Genomic DNA, 18,646 nt, shown 5'->3' with positions numbered 1-18,646 from the left:
ATTTGGCAGTCAACCATGGTTAACTTCAAAGATACCCTACAAGTTGTAATTGAAAACGATTACGCCTATGCCACTGTATAAGCAAATTGCCCTCACTGAGCACTCACTTCATGGTATTGGCGTCTTTACCAACCCAACCAAGTAAAAATAACTCAGACAATAAATACACAAATCATAATCATGATCAGTCCGGTAAAAACATAGTTTCTGTTTTGGTGAAGCCCCACAGCTCATCTTTCAAACTGATCCAGTGTTCATCACATGATAAAACTCTGAATAAGTTGAAGAACTTTTACCAGTTCAACCGATATATAAACTTGGAAGAGTTCTTCCATATACTTCTCCAAATCGCTGAAGATTTTATCTTACTGAGTTGGAAACCTATACTGCGTAATACCAGATTATGGGCGATCCTTTCAAAAACCCCGATTCATATTGACAATGATCTTTTTTAATTTCAGATTTCTCATGCAACGACTTCTCCTGCTCTAAGCGAGAGAAAGAAATACCAAACTTTCTTCCGATTGTCTCCAGGGGATACCTCACTCAATCCGGCCAGGCGCATGTTTATACAACACTTTCGGTGGGATACCGTAGCAGCCTTATATGAAGATAATGATTTATTTGCCCTTGTGAGTGCCGCCTTTTGGTTTATTTTTTTTTTCTCACAATTGTTATACATAGATTTGAATACATGTAATTTTTTTTTTTTGCTCGTAAGACGTGTTCAGACCGATATGCATCAAACTATATCAACCGTTTGACGACAAGTAACAGTGACAGAAAAATAAACTAGATGAGTGGAGGTCTGTGGGTTAAGAGGGTTGGGGCCCCTCCCCCGGGATTATTTTTTAAACATATGCTCTCCTTCAGGTCATTTTACTTCTAGTTCTCCTGAAGCCATTTTGACACATCTGTCCCTAGGATAAAGTATTTGGCATATCAGAACTTTGAAACAAGGTTGCGTTCCCAAATACATTCATATTGTGTTCATTTCATATTGTCTAGCGTCTAGCTTTCGATGAAAATCCAGTTACATGAGAGGTTCATTCGAAACTTATAACAACTATTCTTATTAAGAACCAAACACAACTGGTGATCGTTATGGTGTATAGGCACATGTATTTTTATTCCAGGCTATAACTGATATAAGTGAACACTTTGAGGTACATAATATAACCCTGAGACCAACTATTGCTTTTAAAGATGGTTCAGAAATACCAGAAAAAATGCGGCATCTGAAGGTGAGAAGGATATGAATTGGATATCAAATGAAATTCGTCAGCAAAGCTTCCTTTAGTGATGAGAAATTTTCAGATATGTTTCTGAACGCAATTCAAAATCTTTGATGAGACTAAGCATCATGGCCCTAAATAAAAGAATAAAATTGTTTATTATATCATCACCGAATATTGCTTGCTGTCGAATGAAATCGTGTTGATCGTCGTGGAAGACCAGATTGTGTACATCGATCATTGTCCACCCGATCATGTTCGATTACCTGACCTGTTACTTGTGATATTTGGCCTTTGAAAGACGTCTTTTGGTCTTTATCTTTGCTGCTAACGTTCTTGAACCTGTGGTTCATTTAAGCTACCAGCGCAGAAAACGAACGGAACCAGTTGCTTCTGCAGGCAGTTGGTAAAACGAGAAACTCTAATTCTGGCCTGAACATGGGTCGAAAACGGAAGGCATTTAAAATGCACTCAAATTATCGCCAGCGTCTTAAATTCAGCTAACTTCCAATTGGTTTTTATAAATGTATACCAAGTGTTGCGGTTTAAAGAAAGTTTCATTGAACAACTTTAAACATTGGACTCTGTATTCCGTCTAAACAATTTCATCTAATGCATATTCCAAACCAAACCCAGACACGCGTTTCTTCATCATTTTCTAAAAAAAAAAAAAAAAAAAAATAGCGCAATTCACTTTAAAAGCCAATTTTAATACAAGAAAATTACGTTAAAGGTCAACCTAAAAAAATGAAATTAGACAACACAGTGTTTGTGATGGAATTTATAAATGGATATTAAAAAAACACTATAAGTTTGTACTAAGTTACATCGTTGACAACAAAAGAAATAAGAAATTTTTACTTGTCAATAAGTTTTCTGTTTCTCTTAACAACGTTTTGAAAACAATGGAAAAGTACGTTGAACTGAAATGCATTCAGCAGAATTATTTTAGACTACATTAAATAAAACTTTGAGTGCTAGAACTGAATTCTTCTTTCGGAAAAAGGGATGTTTTTTTATGTTACATTCAAACTAGAGAACGATTATGCAGCGCTCTCCTAACATCTATTGAAACTAAAAATATATCTCCATACGTTTTTTTTTATCACTATTAGTTTTGCTTTCGATCACATATTGAGTCGATTGTAGTTTTGGTGAATATATTAAAAAAAATATACTATGTGGACTCACCAAAATATATGCTGCGATGACACCACGGGTGTCCAAAAAGAGAGTTCTTCTTCTCATTGTGGAGCTAAAATGAGATGAAAACTTAAATGTTGACAACCCAAGGTCCTACCGGAAGAAATACTTTGTTGCAACATGACCAGAAAGAATTGGCATACTTGTCTGGTTAAAAAAAAACTCACTTCAGTACTAGCGTATTTAGTGGCTCTCCGCTCAGGCTTGTAGAGGATCGTTTTTTTTGATTAAAAATCAGACCCTCTAAATGCTGACGATTCATCTAGGTCATCTGAAATCCGTTGTCTTCTGTCCTCCCGGCTTAAAGCCTCGCGTCGGAGGGACATTTTGCGCCTCCACCCCCCGGACATTTTCTAGATACACCCCTGTATCAAACTACTTAAACTAAGACTCAAGATTTTAGAAAGTATGGTTTGCTAGATTCTTATGATGTATGTTACGGCTGTTTGAAAATTGAAAATTTATTTTTACTGGAATTGGAGTCAAACAGCACATAAAATAAAGTTTAAAGCAATTCAGTTGTCACACTTGAATAGCAAATTGCACATTTTATGAGAATTTCTAAGGGATATATTAATATTTTCTCCGAGTTAATAACGTCTAGGCTTTGATCTCTGTATTAATTGTTATACTCTTCTGCATTTGATTTCATTATTTTGGCATAAAATTTTCTATACAGGTTCATAAACCATTGTAATAAATTAATAAAAACCAGAGTATAAAGTTATGGTGATGTCGCCTCTAAAATCTTTGACAAGTGTCTTGATGGTTGACTTTTTTTGGAAAAAATATGATAAAAATATTTCCTAAGAATGAAGACAGAAAAATTATAATTTAATCTGTTTGGAAAAAAGTTGCAGAAATACTTGTTAAGAATGAAGACAGAAGAATTATCATTTGATCAGTTTTATTAGAAAGTGCCTTGGTAATATTCTTCCAAAAAAGAAGAAGACGTGCAGTTCTGGTTGAACTTCCTCTTGGCCTTGCCAGTCATTTTTAATGTATTCTTTTCAGGATTTGACTTGAATACAGTGAGATAGCAACAACCCGTCAGTTCAAATACTGACTTCAATTTCTATGCCGCATCGAAGATTGGTCTAATAGGAGTTATCGATCTAGCATCTTTTGGTCAAAACCCACCTGATATGCAATCTCAGATGGTATCCTTATAAAATAGTGATTTTTCGTTTGTGGTATTCAGATAATTGGTCTAAAAGCAATTATCATTGTCGTATCTTTTGTTAAAAAAAACAGTTGGTAGGCTGATGGTATCTTTGTAAAATAATGAATTTTCTTTTTTTGGCATACAGAAAAAAGTGGTCTAGAACAATATATAGTTGTACTATATTTAACAAGAATTTTGGTCAAAAAGCAGCTGGTAGAGACTCTAATATGGTACTTTTATAAAATGCTGATATTTCAGAAAATTAGTTTTAAAAAATTGTAAATAGTAACAATGGCAAGAATTCTGGTCAAAAACCAACTGGTAGATAATCCAAAATGGTATCCTAGTAAAATAATGATGACTTTCCTTCTGTGTTTGTTATGATGATATTGCATTGCATGTTGTCAGGTTTTGTTTCTGATGTTGTCTACTGGATTGATGAATATATTCTGTACATTTTAAAGTACATTGTTTTTGTCTTTTTAGGAAAAAGATGTAAGAATTATAATTGGTGGTTTCTCTGAATCGGCAACAAGGCGGGTTTTCTGTGAGGTATGTCAGGAAAATAACATACTGTTCAGAATTTACTATATGTTCATGATCTTTAGGAGTGCTCGGTGTTCTTACTTTACATTATTTTCTGGTGCCTTCCTGATGTTACAGATGTCTTCGCTGGACAGCAACTCTATTCATAGCTGCAACACTTGACGGAAATCTCTTCCAGATAAACTAGGTGCCTCTTTCAACGGGGGCTTTGTAGATTAATATACATACTGAATAATAACTCAACTAAACCCAGCTTATAAACAACAAGGTTGATAAAAAAAATCCCTCCTCTTCCAGGTGAACCCTGTTTTGTCTACCGGACTTCTGAGGTGAGGTTGTTTACCCTTGTACCATAATTCTTATCTTTCCAGGCGTATAAACTTGGTATGTACGGTGCTAGGTATGTGTGGATATTAATTGGTGGTTATACGTGGTTTAACATGACCTCAGATACCACGTGTACATTACAACAAATTAAAAAAGCAATGAATGGTTTTATAACTGTTTCGAGAAATGTTAACCATCTGAATACTGAAGAAAAACCCTTAGCTAATTTAGTAAGTCAGAAATATTAATATTCGGGAAGGAATATCGTTTTAAGATGACCTCTTACCATAGCGATTACTAGTTCTGTATGGTTGTGAATAAGAATAGAGACCATGCCTGTCCACTGGGAACATCTGATACCATTCTGTTCACTAAGGGTACCTTTGGGGAAAGCATTGGCTATTGCATCCACAAATAACATAAGGCATACATTGTATTGTATTGTATTGTATCAAACTCATTATATGTTATATAAGTTACTTGTCACTGGCAGTGTTTGGGGAGGGGGAGGTAATATATCCAGAAGGGCAATGGTGTATGGTGTTTAGTTGCAGTAGTGGCATTGGTCGGTTTCAGGGGTGTAATCCTTCTTTTCGGTGGCAACGGACCTTGTTCATTTCGCAATATCAATAATATTTCTTTATCGTTGTAGAGTTCAAGTACCTTTCTGTCTAAATATTTAATGGATAATGGAAGTAGACCTGTAAGCCAATTTATCGAAACAAGTTATGATACAGTATGGACAATCGCCTTAACGTTTAAAAGTGCCCTAAAACATTGGATTCAAACGGATTATTTTAACAACACAGTGCCGAGTTTTTCTAATGTGAATTATTCTAGAATATCAAGACTGAGACAGACTTTTTACAGCATTATAGAAAATGTACAGTTCTTGGGAGTCTCTGTAAGTTCTAGTATCTGATTCACAAAAACCTAACTTATATGAGATTATAAAGAGGTTTTCTAAATTTTTTATGTGCATCGGGGACAGTAGCATCAATTTGCACCATTCCAATTTTCAGTCAGACATCTGTGGCTCTTGCATTTTTACAGGAAATAAGTATTGGTGACATAACTTACGCAAAATATGCTTGTATCACTTAAGGCCCTACGAAATTAGTGACATCATGAAACACTTAGTTATAGTGGAATTGCAGGAACTGTCTGATTTTAACAACGTCATCTCATGATTGGTCAAACACTAAATTTTATAAACCAATTCAAGAGCAGTATTTCTGCCTCCCTTTTAAGTTAAGATTTCAAGAATAAGGCCTAGCTACTAGGCGAGATATTTTCTTGCTTTTCGCAGTAACAACCTTGAGCTATAACTAAAACTTCTTGATTAAAATTGAAATCTGTAGAAAATGACATACATTGAGTGGCTGTATAATAAACTCTCTTATCAGGATTAAAATTATCTGTTTCTTGCATGTTTGAGGCTTTAAAAAGATTTGTATTTGACAACATGTATTAAGGATACATGGAATTTTTAAGTCTACTGCAATTCTGACGTGCGTTTGTCATCATTTTGATATCATTTTGATCTACCTAGACGCATTGTGGTTCACTTTTTCCTTATACAGATTTCTTAACACGCGATTTGGAGATTTATAAACTTTGGTGTATCTTAAAGTCGTGACAAAATTGACTAGATTCACATCGCTGTGCAGGTTTCATTTTCTGCAATTCAATCAAAGCTTCCTTTGGTCTATTGAAGGATTAAGTTTGCAAAGTATTGAAACATTTCGCGTTATGCTGTCTTTCCGTTTTGAGTAACAGCGAAGAACATATTCCAATATTCCATTACAGGGCCCGGTTTCATTCCAAGGACCAGACAGAATCGGAATCGTCGCCGTTTATCAACACCAAGGTAAGCTGTTCATCATTCAGGTAACTGTTTAAAAGAGCTCCTGTTAAAGTTATCATTTAATGTCACCCTGATTAAAATTCAGTACAACTGTTGGGAATTAACTAGGTAGTTATTTAAACCACGGTCGCGTTTGATTGTATTCTATTCTCAGAGTTGTCTTTTTCAGGCGATCATCTCCGACCACTAGCAATTCACGATCCAGCCAAAAATAGTTTTGATTTTCATTGTTCACAATGTGTCCCTGTGATCTGGCAAGGTAAAGTTCTCAGTAAAATTAGAATATTTATTTATTTTTCACGTGGTTGGCTTTTTCTCTAAACATCTTTGTCCAAATCAGAAATTTCAGTCAGTTGCCAAATATGAGAAAAATAAAAAGTACACATAGTTGGTGCCTAAAGTTAGATAATTTAAGGCCTGAATCACATAAACTCAACTTAACATGATTTAAACAACGTCATCTGATTGGTCAATCACGTAATTTTATAAACCAATTAAATAGCAGTATTTCTGGTTCCCTATTTAACTAACTACAGTTAGGGTTGACGATACAGAAATTGCGAGTCTCTATCAACGCAATGGGGGACTGCCTGTCGCCCGCCCATTTTTGTTATTTTGAATATTTTTGTGGTTTTTTTTGGGGGGGGGGGGGGGGGGTGGGGGGTAAGGAGAGGGTATGCTATAAAGCACTTCAATATTCCTGTAAAAACATAGTTTGCAAAATCAGAATCCGCAGGAAGCGAACGTTAACTTGTCATCTACCTACCTACCTAGCTGTAATAACATCTTCGAACACAACAAGTAAAAAGAAGTTTGTTTGTGGTTGAGCACAATTAGTTGACCTACGGACTATTCTGTTCTTATTTTCTCCAGCTTCATCTCAAGTGACTAATTGGAAATAAATTGCTTAGCATTCTACAAACCTACTTCTGCGCCGGAAACAGAACAGGCATCGAACAAGACACTTGCAAGAACCGGAAAACGTCTGATTGGTTATTGTATGACGTTTATTTATTATAGACGACCCGGTGTATAAACAAGGCGTTTACATTAGCCAAGACTAAAATAGGAAGAACGACAAGAATGAAGAATTAATCGTAGCATTATTTCTTATAAATTGGCTTTCGCTCTCTCAATAATTACAATTTGATTGGATTTTTCGTCTAATTTCATCGTCGTTCGTCCATCATGTAATGTATAATTAAGTAGATTGATCAACGACGATAGCGGAAATATGGGTCAGAAGGTTACGATGTATTTGATTTGGTTATTCCTCCAAGACGGATGTTCATTTAATATGAAGATGTTTAGAATTTAATTCGTTATTAGCTGCTATAAAAATTAAATATTTCAAACATGATGTTTACATGATTAGACACACGCGCCATTTTAAAAATGATTTGGAAAGCAGTTCGTCAGAACCTATTTAAAGCGCCTGAACGTTATTCCCGTTTCAAGGTTTCAGCCATCTTGTGATGTCCGAAGGTGATTCAGAATTATTCGAAATATCTAAAACCCAATTACTAGCTGCGATATAGTCGACCCAAAAGATTTACCGTTGTCCAGAAATCAAATTTGGTTGTTGTTTTAGGTGGTTCCAGAGATCGTGTGCGATGTCTTCCGAATCGAATTTTGTTGTTTTTATGGCTAACGGGAGATCGTGAGTGATCAATGCCATTCAAATTTATCGGAAAGAGATCAAATTGTCCATGGAATTTATCCGGAAATGGCCATTTAAATGGAGAAATCAAATTTGTAAAGGACGATGATGAACATAAACGAGTAGAAAAAGACTACAATCATGTATATGTGATATAAATGGCTTTTTGATTGGTGCCAAGAGACAAATTGAGCGTAGAAAGTTAGGATGACCCAACAATGAACGTAAAGAACGGTAATCATTGTGACATACAACTTTCGATCAAAATAGAAATTACTAATCCATTAAAAGTAAATATCAATATTGTAAAAAAAATGATTATCAAATATAATCAATTGTTACTTCTGCATAATGAACTTCAAGCGTGACTATCTCTTAAAGGCCATTGTTCGCCATTTACAGGGGTTGTTTTGTGTCTTGAACATACGTAAATAGTCTTCAGAACTACCAGAGCTGCACAAAAACCGCATAACCCTTTCTAAAAAAACTCAAACTATGTCTATAGATGTCTTTTCTATAAATGGCGTAGTCTCAAGAAAATACGACTCGTCATTTTAATTTTCAAATGCGGATAATTCTGGACACAACTCCTCAAATTTCGATGGTGAACTGTGAACGATATTATTTATCAGCTTAGCTAAAAACATTCCTGCTTCCGAGACTAAGGTACGATTGGTCGAACAGATGGTGAATCTGCCCCTTAACGTTTAACAGTGAACGACTGCCCACACCAGAAGACATCGATCTCTTTGTACATTATTTGTTGTGTGGACTCTCAGAAAGATATACCAAGTTGATAAATCTTGATATTAAGAAACGACGAAATGGAAAATACGTTATCCAACGATCCAAACCGCAAAACGAAACCCGAAATCAAAACAACATTTTGGCACATCAATGAACAGTGAAATGATTGACTGTCGAGCCCTCTCTCTGGCAATTCTTTGACCTTTACTCGCCCCTCACCTCAGTCCCATAGCCATACTTAATTGTTCGGAAGGGCAAGTAACATATACGGAGGAGCAATAGTATTTAGTATAGTTGCAGTAATGGAAATGGTCGGTTGATAGAAATCCATTATTTAGCCTCCTTCTCCACCCTGTAGCAACGGACCTGCCTCACCTAATGGTTAACAAAAGCACGACTGTCAGAGTAGTAGGATAATGAAGACAGATAATGGTGTTCAGACACTGTATAAATAGACTAGAAAATGTCAATAGAAACAAGTTAATTTGTCTCATTTTAAAGACATTTCCAATCTTATTGTCACAATATTTGTCTGCTTCCAGCTCGTCCACTGAGTTAAATCCTGTTTAAATTCTATTTTCTGTCGTTTAAGTTAACTGTCTATCTATCTAACGGACAATTGATCCATGCCTTCCGTCTTTATCATTAAATCTGTCAATGTCCGGATATCTTACAAATTTATTTCGAGCTTCTAATAACTGAGTGGTGGAACGTTTATTTAAATCATTTGAAATTGGCTTTGGGTGCATTTTGGTCATGTGTCCAAAATAGAATTATTCGATCTAATTTGTGGATAGAGGAATTCTAAATTGATGTCCACGGCTTGAACAGTATCCGACAGTAAAATTTCAAATTGCAAATCCTTCTTCCAAAAATAATTTTGTAAATCGAATTAATAAGGAGAATATATTATCCGATAAAACAAACCCAAACTCAACCATTTTGATGAGTCATGAATGTATGATACCAGAATGTACATGTTACGAACTGCATGTAATACCTTGACTGCAAAAATCACTTTTCTTGTCCCTTGACTAATATACATACATAATTATTTTTTTTTATTCCAGGCGATCGTGTACCACGTGATAAAAAGATAATACGTCATCGTCAAGCAACTATATCTTCTACTGTGTTTTTGATTGGCTGTGCTTTTTGTATATTTGGAATTGTATTAGCTGTGTGTTTCTTAGCTTTTAATTTATATTATAGAAAATTAAGGTACGCAATGAGATTACTATGGAATAATAGCTGGATTAAAAGTAATAATTTGATAGTCGTATTACAGTATAACACCTTTTGAGTGTGTATTTTTGATGAATATGCTAAAAAGTTTAGCTCAATGTGTGCTCTCTGAACCGATTGCTAATTTGAAAAACCAATGTTATATTTTTAGATATATAAAACTATCGAGTCCTATATTAAACGATGTAGCTGTTATTGGTTGTATTCTGGTATATACAGCAGTTGTCGTACTTGGTTTAGATGATTCCATTCTTCCTCTCAATGTCTTCCCTTTTATATGCACGGTAATTGTATATTTATAAAAAAAAAACTTACTTGTACTTGTCTATGACAGCAAGCAAAAATACGATGACGCTTGCAGAATAATTATTTATCTAAAAACTTGCTTGCTGAAGTGTTTGCATGCGTTTCTATGACAGCAAGCCATATTATGATGCTTAGAAAACAAAAACAACTGATAAAGTGAAAAGAATTATCTAGCCTTTTATATGCTTTATGGATTCGTCTGTAACCGTAATTTGTTTTTATATTCTATTCAATTGTATATTTTACAGAATTTTAGACAATTGAAACTCCTACTTATGGACAGTCATTTCTTCTTGTATTTCAGCTTCGTGTTCTGCTTTTTGCTGCTGGTTTTTCTCTTGCATTTGGTGCTATGTTCGCTAAAACTTATCGTGTTCATCAAATTTTAACAAGAGCACACACTGGACTGCTTAAAAATAAGGTTAGCATTGTAATTAAAAAACTTCCTGTGCTATTACAGTGACTGTTTTCAGATAGAAAGCTTGGCGTGTGGTTTGTATACAATCACTTAACCCTGTGTAAATGGCGAAACATTGGTAGCAGCCAATGAATTGTTCACATGAGGAAGTTTATCAATCATGAGTGAGTAAGTATTTCATAATGGAAAGTGGTATCAGGTGTCTAGAAGAGTAAGCATTCCTGCCTCGCGTCACACGATTCCCGAATATTCATTATGTTTTACTACAAATACCAAATATCATGATTAAGATCACCGCTCACGTCATCTTTCAAGGATCAAGTTATCCATTGTGATTCTTTCCCATACCTTTTAGTCCAAACTAGAGTAGAAAAGTAGGACGTAGAACTCATACTATTTTTTGTATGTGTTTCAGTTATTACGGGATAAACATCTGTTATTTATGATTGGGGCGTTGTTAATACTAGATTCAGCTATAGTCTTTGTCTGGGTTTTAGTCGATCCCATGCAGCGTCAAATAACTAATTTAACTACCATTGTAAGTATATCATTTTTCTTTCTGATAGAACCATGAATCTGTGAACAAAAATAGAGCAAAATGGCATCAGATATACATAGATTATACAAAAATACAAAAATGAAAAAGATTAAATCGAGAAAATATAAATCAACAACTGCCGAATCTTATAGAATGGCAAAAAAGCATATTTTATTTTTCGATAACACCGTGCGAATATACATAAACACGACTGTCACCAGTAAGAGAATATCCTAAAAATGAAAAAGCTGAATTCGAGAAAATATTACTCAATAACTGCTGAAATCAGCCCAATAATTATTCATAATAAATAAACCAAGTACTAACACTAAACGCAACCCTAAATCCCAAGATATTGGCAACATTGGTAGCAGCTAGTGAACTGTTCACATGAGGAAGTATATTAATCATAAGTGAGTAAGTATGCATAATGAAAACTTTACTCAGCAATAGACATTATCAGATGACTAAAAATTAACTTATATTATAACCTATATCTGAGACCAAGTCAATTCATTATACTCTATACTGGAACCTATAGTGAATATTCTAAGTGTAGAATCATGTTTGTAGCCGGTAAGAATAGTCGTGTATTGAATTACAAAGTTAATTAAAACAGTAAAAACAAAGGCAGTAAGACAAGATAGCTAGAGATTGTGTGTAGGTCAGATAGCCTCCAGGTGACAATACACCGCGATCTGTAAGCATAAGTAACTAATGAACAATATGTTTGGTTTTGGAACTGATGGTACTTCTTGTTTGAGGAGTCTATATACTACTATACAATTATTACTCCCGATTTTACTTAAGCCTAATTCCAATACTATTTCTATAGATGCAGATTGTGCATAGCCTACTAAACCCTTGTCGGCAGCACGAGATAAGCACTAGACAATAATATAGGTTTAATCTCCAAGAGGTTCCGAATTGACAAGTATGTGACAACATGTCCTCGAGTTAAATCCCTTGAATCAATTGCTGAAAAGGCAAACTGTACCATCCTGCTTTGTATTTTGAAGTGATAAGACGGTTTTCTAAGTATACCCCCAAGATGATTTAATAAAAGATAACAGATCTTTGAAAGTTAAGCCGATTTAACTTGATCTTATTTCGTGATATTTTAAAGAGTATACGCCTTTTTCATTGACAATGTTTCCCGTCTTTTTGAAATCCTATAACGGCGTTTTTCTGTCAATTAAGGTGTTTGTAAGATATTGTGCGATACGGAAGCCTTTTGTCTGGAAAGGAAACGGAAATTTCGAATTTCAATACTTACATTGATAAATCACTTCATTCATAATTCCAGTTAACCCAGCTGTAAATGGGAACGGAAAGATCAGTGCCAAGATGTTTGGCCAAGGATCACCTAGTAGAAAGGATCCAAAGTTATTATCCTTGCAAAAACATACGTTTCTTTCTTAGTCGGTAAACGCAAAGTAATTGGTCAATCGAGGATGTTGTTTATAAATACTGGACATTGGAAGGCATCAGTGTCCAAAGATGTCGTATTTAACGGAAATGGGATTGTTTTTGAGAGTTTTCCTGTCACTTAGCACCCGCTATTTCTTTTACTTCTCAATGGAGAGATGACATGATATTTCCAGCAAATAACGTCATTGTCTTCGACAAATCTTGTAAACAAGTCATTCATATGTTAAATTAAAAGAGACGTTACGTTATGATACGTTTTTTTTACCCATGCTCTCTTGACATTCTGTACGTTAATTTAATGCCTGTAAATGGAAGTTTTCAAGATCAAGTCTGTATTTAATGTTATTTCTGGGATGGTGGTGCAGGGAACTTGGTTCAACCAGTCTGTATAATAGTTAAGCCACTGATTTTGGTTGTTTCATTCCAGGCTTCAGAAGATGATGAAGATATTTGGTATATTTCACAACTCGCCACGTGCCATTCAAATCATCTGCAAAAATGGACGGGGGCATTCTATGTTTATAAGGGTGAGTGTTCTAAATTCTTTGGTGAGATAATGGTACAGACATGTACAGATTCCACAAGCAAAGCGTCACTACAGTGGAGCGTCCATCAATATACCAGAGATCATTTGAGCACTAGAAGTGACATCAGCATACATTTTACTTAGAAGTTTCAAACTCAAGGTCCATAATCGCCTAGAAGACCACACTTATTACCTAACCTTCTCATTAAAGGAATAGTTGATCCTTTCACTAACTAACTTTCTCCAATGGAAATATAAATAAACCAAAGAGTATTTTCGTTCTGAACCGAAAAACCAAACCCGAAATCCAAAAACAACATTTTGGCGAAACATTGGTGGCAGCTAATGAGGAAGTATATCAATTATAACTAAGTAAATATTTCATAATGAACGGGGTATAAGGTGTAAAGTATTTCATTACAGGTCTGCTGTTAATATTTGGAGTATATATGGCGTGGGAAACCAGAAGTGTCAAGATTCCCGCGTTAAACGACTCTCAGTATATTGGTATGAATGTATATAACGTGGTGCTTATGAGTATAAGCGTGGTAGTCCTATCCAATATATTGTCCATGGAACCAACTTTAGCTTATATTGTAGAATCTTCTTTTATGTTCCTGTCCACGACTGTAACTCTGTGCTTGCTTTTTGTTCCTAAGGTAAGAGAAGGCCAATGGTAACAGGAATTCAATAACGTCAACCAATGAGCTATAGGGAATTGTTTTCAGTATTTCGGGGCATGTTCCATTCCACTGTCGAGGGATCTCAAGAGATATCTGTTTCACGCTTTACCCTTGGCAGTTGGACTAAAGTCAATAGAAAAGGAACTTAAAATGATCAATGATCTGCCAATTGTGTGCATGAATTGACTGGAGCTCATCTCATGTCAACACGTGTTACTGATAAACAATCTTCATCAGGAGAGCTTTATTGAAAAGTTTGAGCAATAAAAGTGATGATTGTAGCAGGACAGGACACTGTTCAGGTATCCACTATTTTTATGATTTCAGATATATGCAATAGTGACATCTGGTGGGAATCCTATCATAGCGTCGTCAGGAATCCATGTTGAAGCTAATACCAGGCGGTTCGTAATAGATGATAAAAAAGAGATTTACTATCGAGCAGAAGTCCAGAACAGAGTTTATAAAAGAGAGCTGGTTGAGGTAAGCGATTGAAAATATTTCACCAGAACTTTAAGGCAAGAGAGTGGTTATAGTTTGAGGTCTACCGAAAGTCTTGCGATGAAAGACATAACTGACTTCAATGACAAGAGATTTGTGCCTCATAGAAAAAACCCCCAGTTACGACCCTTTAATATAAGAATACTTCTGTCTTATTCAGGTTGAACAAGAATTGAATCGACAAAGACGTCTTTTAGAATTACCCGTGGAACCTTTTTCACGCATGACAGATGAGCTCTTACACCTACTTCCGGAATCAACAGTTGATGGTACGCCAGACATCCAAAGACGAAGAATTGAAGAACGCAGAAGGTATCTTACTGGGTAAATGATGTAATTCTGCTCAAACAGTAGAGTAGTTCCCATGTATTCACCCTGCGTAATTTTCACTGCATGCGGATGATAACCGCCAATATAAAAGGCTGCAAGATGTGTTCTGGATTCAACAACTTGTGCTACGAGTCGCTTAGACAACATCTTAGGATACAAATTTAGGTTCACAAAGGATCCGAAATCCAAAACAAGATATTGGAATAACAATTCTTTCACATTAAAAAAAAACAAGTACGAACGATCCGATCAGAAGAACGAAACCTTAATCCAAACAACATACTGACAATACATTGCTAGCAGCTAATGAACTTTTCAGGTGAGGAATTATGCCAATCATTTTTCTCTTCCAGGTGTAATTCCATATCTGATGACGGAGAAGTTTGTTACGGTTCGGAAGAAACAGACGGCTTCCCCAACATTCGGTTTTCATCCCGGAACGCTTCACCACGCGCGAGTCAGAAGCGTCACAGTACACAAGAAATGTCTAACGAGTCAGCTCTTCGCAAACTGTGTCGCATCAGTCGCAGATTAAGCATCGCACAGACGCCACCGTTAAGTCTTAAATTAGGAAAGACTTTAAAGGTTCCTTCTCCTAAACATAAAAGCCATTTTGTGGAATTTGATCCGGATGGAGATAACGAAGATGGCGAAAGTGTGAAATTCAAAAATAATTCGTGTACAGAGCTTTCATCGAAAGGCAGATCTGATAATACAAAACCTCTCAATACCTTTCAGAATTTATTTGGGCTGGGAGAAAGTTTCCAAAAATTTAAACGTGGCAACTATGAAAGTCGTGATGACCCGAATTGTAGTGAATCTAGTTTGGAGTTGAATTTTCTAAAACCAGCATGTGACGAAGCACAGTGTGGTCGAAACGGTAAAAAACATGTGGAATTCCAAAGGATAGAAAACGATTTGTGTGAAGCAAACGGAAATGGTCGTGAACGACGTCAAAAGCTTCATTCTCCACCGCCCCATATTCGAATCAAACACGTCGTATCCAAAGCGGACATGGTTTACAATCACATGCCTCTAAGACGGATGAGTAAAGGATTTGATAATTCTGATCTTTTGGAAAGGATGCCGAAGGAGTTTGATTCACTGAAGACTGATCATCAGCTATGTGATAAAGAGACTCCACCAAGCGCACACTTGAATAACGCACCGTCACCTCTGTATAGTTTCCATCCCAGCCATAGATCACCAGGCTGTGACACTACCCAAAGATCACCAGGCTGTGACACTACCCAAAGATCACCAGGCGGTGACACTACCCAAAGATCACCAGACTGTAACAGTAACCATAGATCACCAGGCTGTGAATCCCCGCCATTGCATTCTCCGAAACAATCAATCTTCCATTTCTTATACGCAGATAATCTTAGCGCATGCTCATCTCCTACATGTTTGTCCCAAACTTCACTCAATCTTTTATCCCCTATAAGATCTTCCACACAGTCGCCCGTTCGGACTTCAATGCATTCTCTTAGTTCGCAAGATGTGCAGTCTATAAAACAATCCCCAGTTCATTATCGCTCCTCGGAAGACTTCCACTCATCCAACACCAGTAACATTAATTTAGAATTGTGTTCCCCAAAAATAAACGCTGTTCGGCCATCGGATCATAGTGATCAGAATATGGACTTAATGCTGATTTTCCAAGATCCCAGGAACGGTTCATCACAATCAGCAGATGCTTTGGTCCCATCATTTATGGATTCTATAAATAACAATTCTCCCTCGCCAACTTATGAAAGTCGTTCTACAATTTCTCAAAATTCAACTGACAAATTCTGCTCTCGACCCAACTCTAATGATTTCTGTGATGACATTGGTCAAAATCTGACGTTGCCTTCCGATTGTGATTTCTGTGGTCAACCAGAGACAAGTTCTAATTGCGACCATCCAGTGATAACCGCATGTGGAAATGACGTCAGTATATCTATCCCGAATGACTTAACTCTTAAACAAGATAATGGTGTGTCAATTGCAGCAGCCCCGCAAAAGTGTCCGAATATTTTTGGAAGTTTGAACCATCAGTCACTATCAGAACAAAGTTCTTCCTCGTCGTACGGAAATGACATCTCGACCGAAACAGCATCGTCCACTTCCCCTTCTTCCCCATCAACCCATGATGTCGTACCCAAAGAAAGTGGAAAGGGTTCGCTGAAGCATAACCATCTTAGTACAATTACTGAGAGGAATCTCGGAGACAAGAACAAAGAGACAACTAAATTAAATGACATCGCAGATCTCAGCAGCGGCGCTATACCGAAAGCCGCACACAAAGACGCATCTCGCAAACACCGCAAACTGACAAGGGTGGAGTCCAGTCGGATTGTTGAACGCCGACTAAAAATTCGTAAACTGCAAACAGATTTGTTGAAAATTCAGAAAGAGTTGAATGATCTGGATGACCTAGAATATGATGTTTCTGAGGTTTAAAAAAGACAGAAATCATTTAGATTATTCACCTATAGTTCATATTTCTATCCGTATATTAACATGAAGTCAAATGAAGTCAAGTGAAGTCAGAGCTCAGCGGTTTAGTCGACTAAGAAGTCTACCAACCATCGATACCACGCTTAGTATTTGATCACTTGGCAATACAGTAGATAAGATCTTTGTATGGTCACAACTTAATGTGCGATTTTTATTCTGTTCTTAAAACAACTGGACAGCTACGTGTACTTATTTTTCGTTCAGAAGCTTCTAAGAAGCCCTCTGTCTAAAATAGTTAAAACCTAGCTTTTCTATTACATGTATAGAACGTTACATACTACACTGGTCTGAAACATCTGCCTCTATTTCAGCCTTGTTGGTTTGGTGGATCCAGCTTAATTCAATGGGTCTAAAAACCTCCGCACCTTGGGAAATTGGAACCAACAAAATAGAGCCTAATTTTTCTGTCTCTGGACCAGTTGATAACTGTCAAAATAGCTATCAGAGGCTGGAATAGAGACAGATGTTTCGTTTTACATGTAATCATTTGTAGGTTTGCTGATATGCACAATATATCATCATTTTGTATATTTCATATTAAATATTTTTGAAGTAATGAAGTGTTTCTAGTTTGTTGTACAGACAATTATGAGCAGGTGTCGATGGGGCATGATCAACTTTTCTGAAGTGAAATGGGTGAGCAATAGACGATTGTTAGTACAACTCTACCAAAAGGGACTTGGGCCAAGTTCTTGCTATTAAAACTATTCAATTAATACACCTAGTCACCTGGATTCATTGAAAATTTGTGTGGTCTAATTTATTTCAAGATCTCATAAATATATACCATATTCAAAAGCATTCTAAGCAATTGATCATGGACCGGATGCCATTTGGGCAGACGACCGCATAATAGTAACATAATGTTCACGTTCACAAAGGGATTTTAAAAATAGTAATGCATATAGTTTATTCTTTGAACATTTTATAAAATAGATTCCAAAACTTAACACAAAAAATCAACAAAATTCAATATCACAACAAATCAAATCAAATCAAATCGAGCTTTCAATATCATTTGTTCCTTAAACAGAAAGTTGGTGTATTGGCATGCTTTCCCTTAACAATGGGTACAAATGCTTTCAAATTCCAATCCCTTGACTGCAATAGCCACCTTTTTATATTGTGGAAGTTTGTAAATGCAGCAATTTGAGTGGATTGTAGGCTATGGAATACAGCCAATCAGAGCCCTGGACAGAGAAACAAAACAATTTCAAAGCATGTGATCGAAGGCTATGATTGGCTTCTCTATCCAGGGCTCAGATTGGCTGTATTCGCTAGCGTACAATCCAATCATTTTATTTGTAAACTGGACACTCTCATCAACCAGGACTCAGTGTTGCTATGGAAACGGGGGGACTGGAAGGACTACGAGAAAGGTCTAATGGTCCATCTTGATAATCAGAGGAATTG

At 36.1% G+C, this 18,646-nt stretch overlaps 1 protein-coding gene across 1 annotated transcript; it reads left to right on the top strand.

Annotated features, from left to right (window-relative positions):
• Positions 1 to 5,158: 5,158 nt before the first annotated feature.
• LOTGIDRAFT_122938 (hypothetical protein) lies at positions 5,159 to 13,894 on the top strand (the record flags this gene model as incomplete). The annotated part of the gene is made up of 9 exons (XM_009060373.1): positions 5,159 to 5,380; positions 6,286 to 6,346; positions 6,513 to 6,602; positions 9,821 to 9,971; positions 10,147 to 10,279; positions 10,606 to 10,722; positions 11,135 to 11,257; positions 13,116 to 13,215; positions 13,638 to 13,894. The coding sequence occupies 9 exons, from the start codon at positions 5,159 to 5,161 to the stop codon at positions 13,892 to 13,894; spliced, it is 1,254 nt and encodes a 417-aa protein (XP_009058621.1).
• Positions 13,895 to 18,646: the final 4,752 nt, after the last annotated feature.

Source organism: Lottia gigantea (genome assembly GCF_000327385.1).
Source record: "Lottia gigantea unplaced genomic scaffold LOTGIsca_42, whole genome shotgun sequence".
In the NCBI taxonomy this organism is placed as follows: domain Eukaryota; kingdom Metazoa; phylum Mollusca; class Gastropoda; family Lottiidae; genus Lottia; species Lottia gigantea.
The sequence above is the reverse complement of the archived record's forward strand: the minus strand, read 5'-3'. Positions and strand labels throughout refer to the sequence as shown.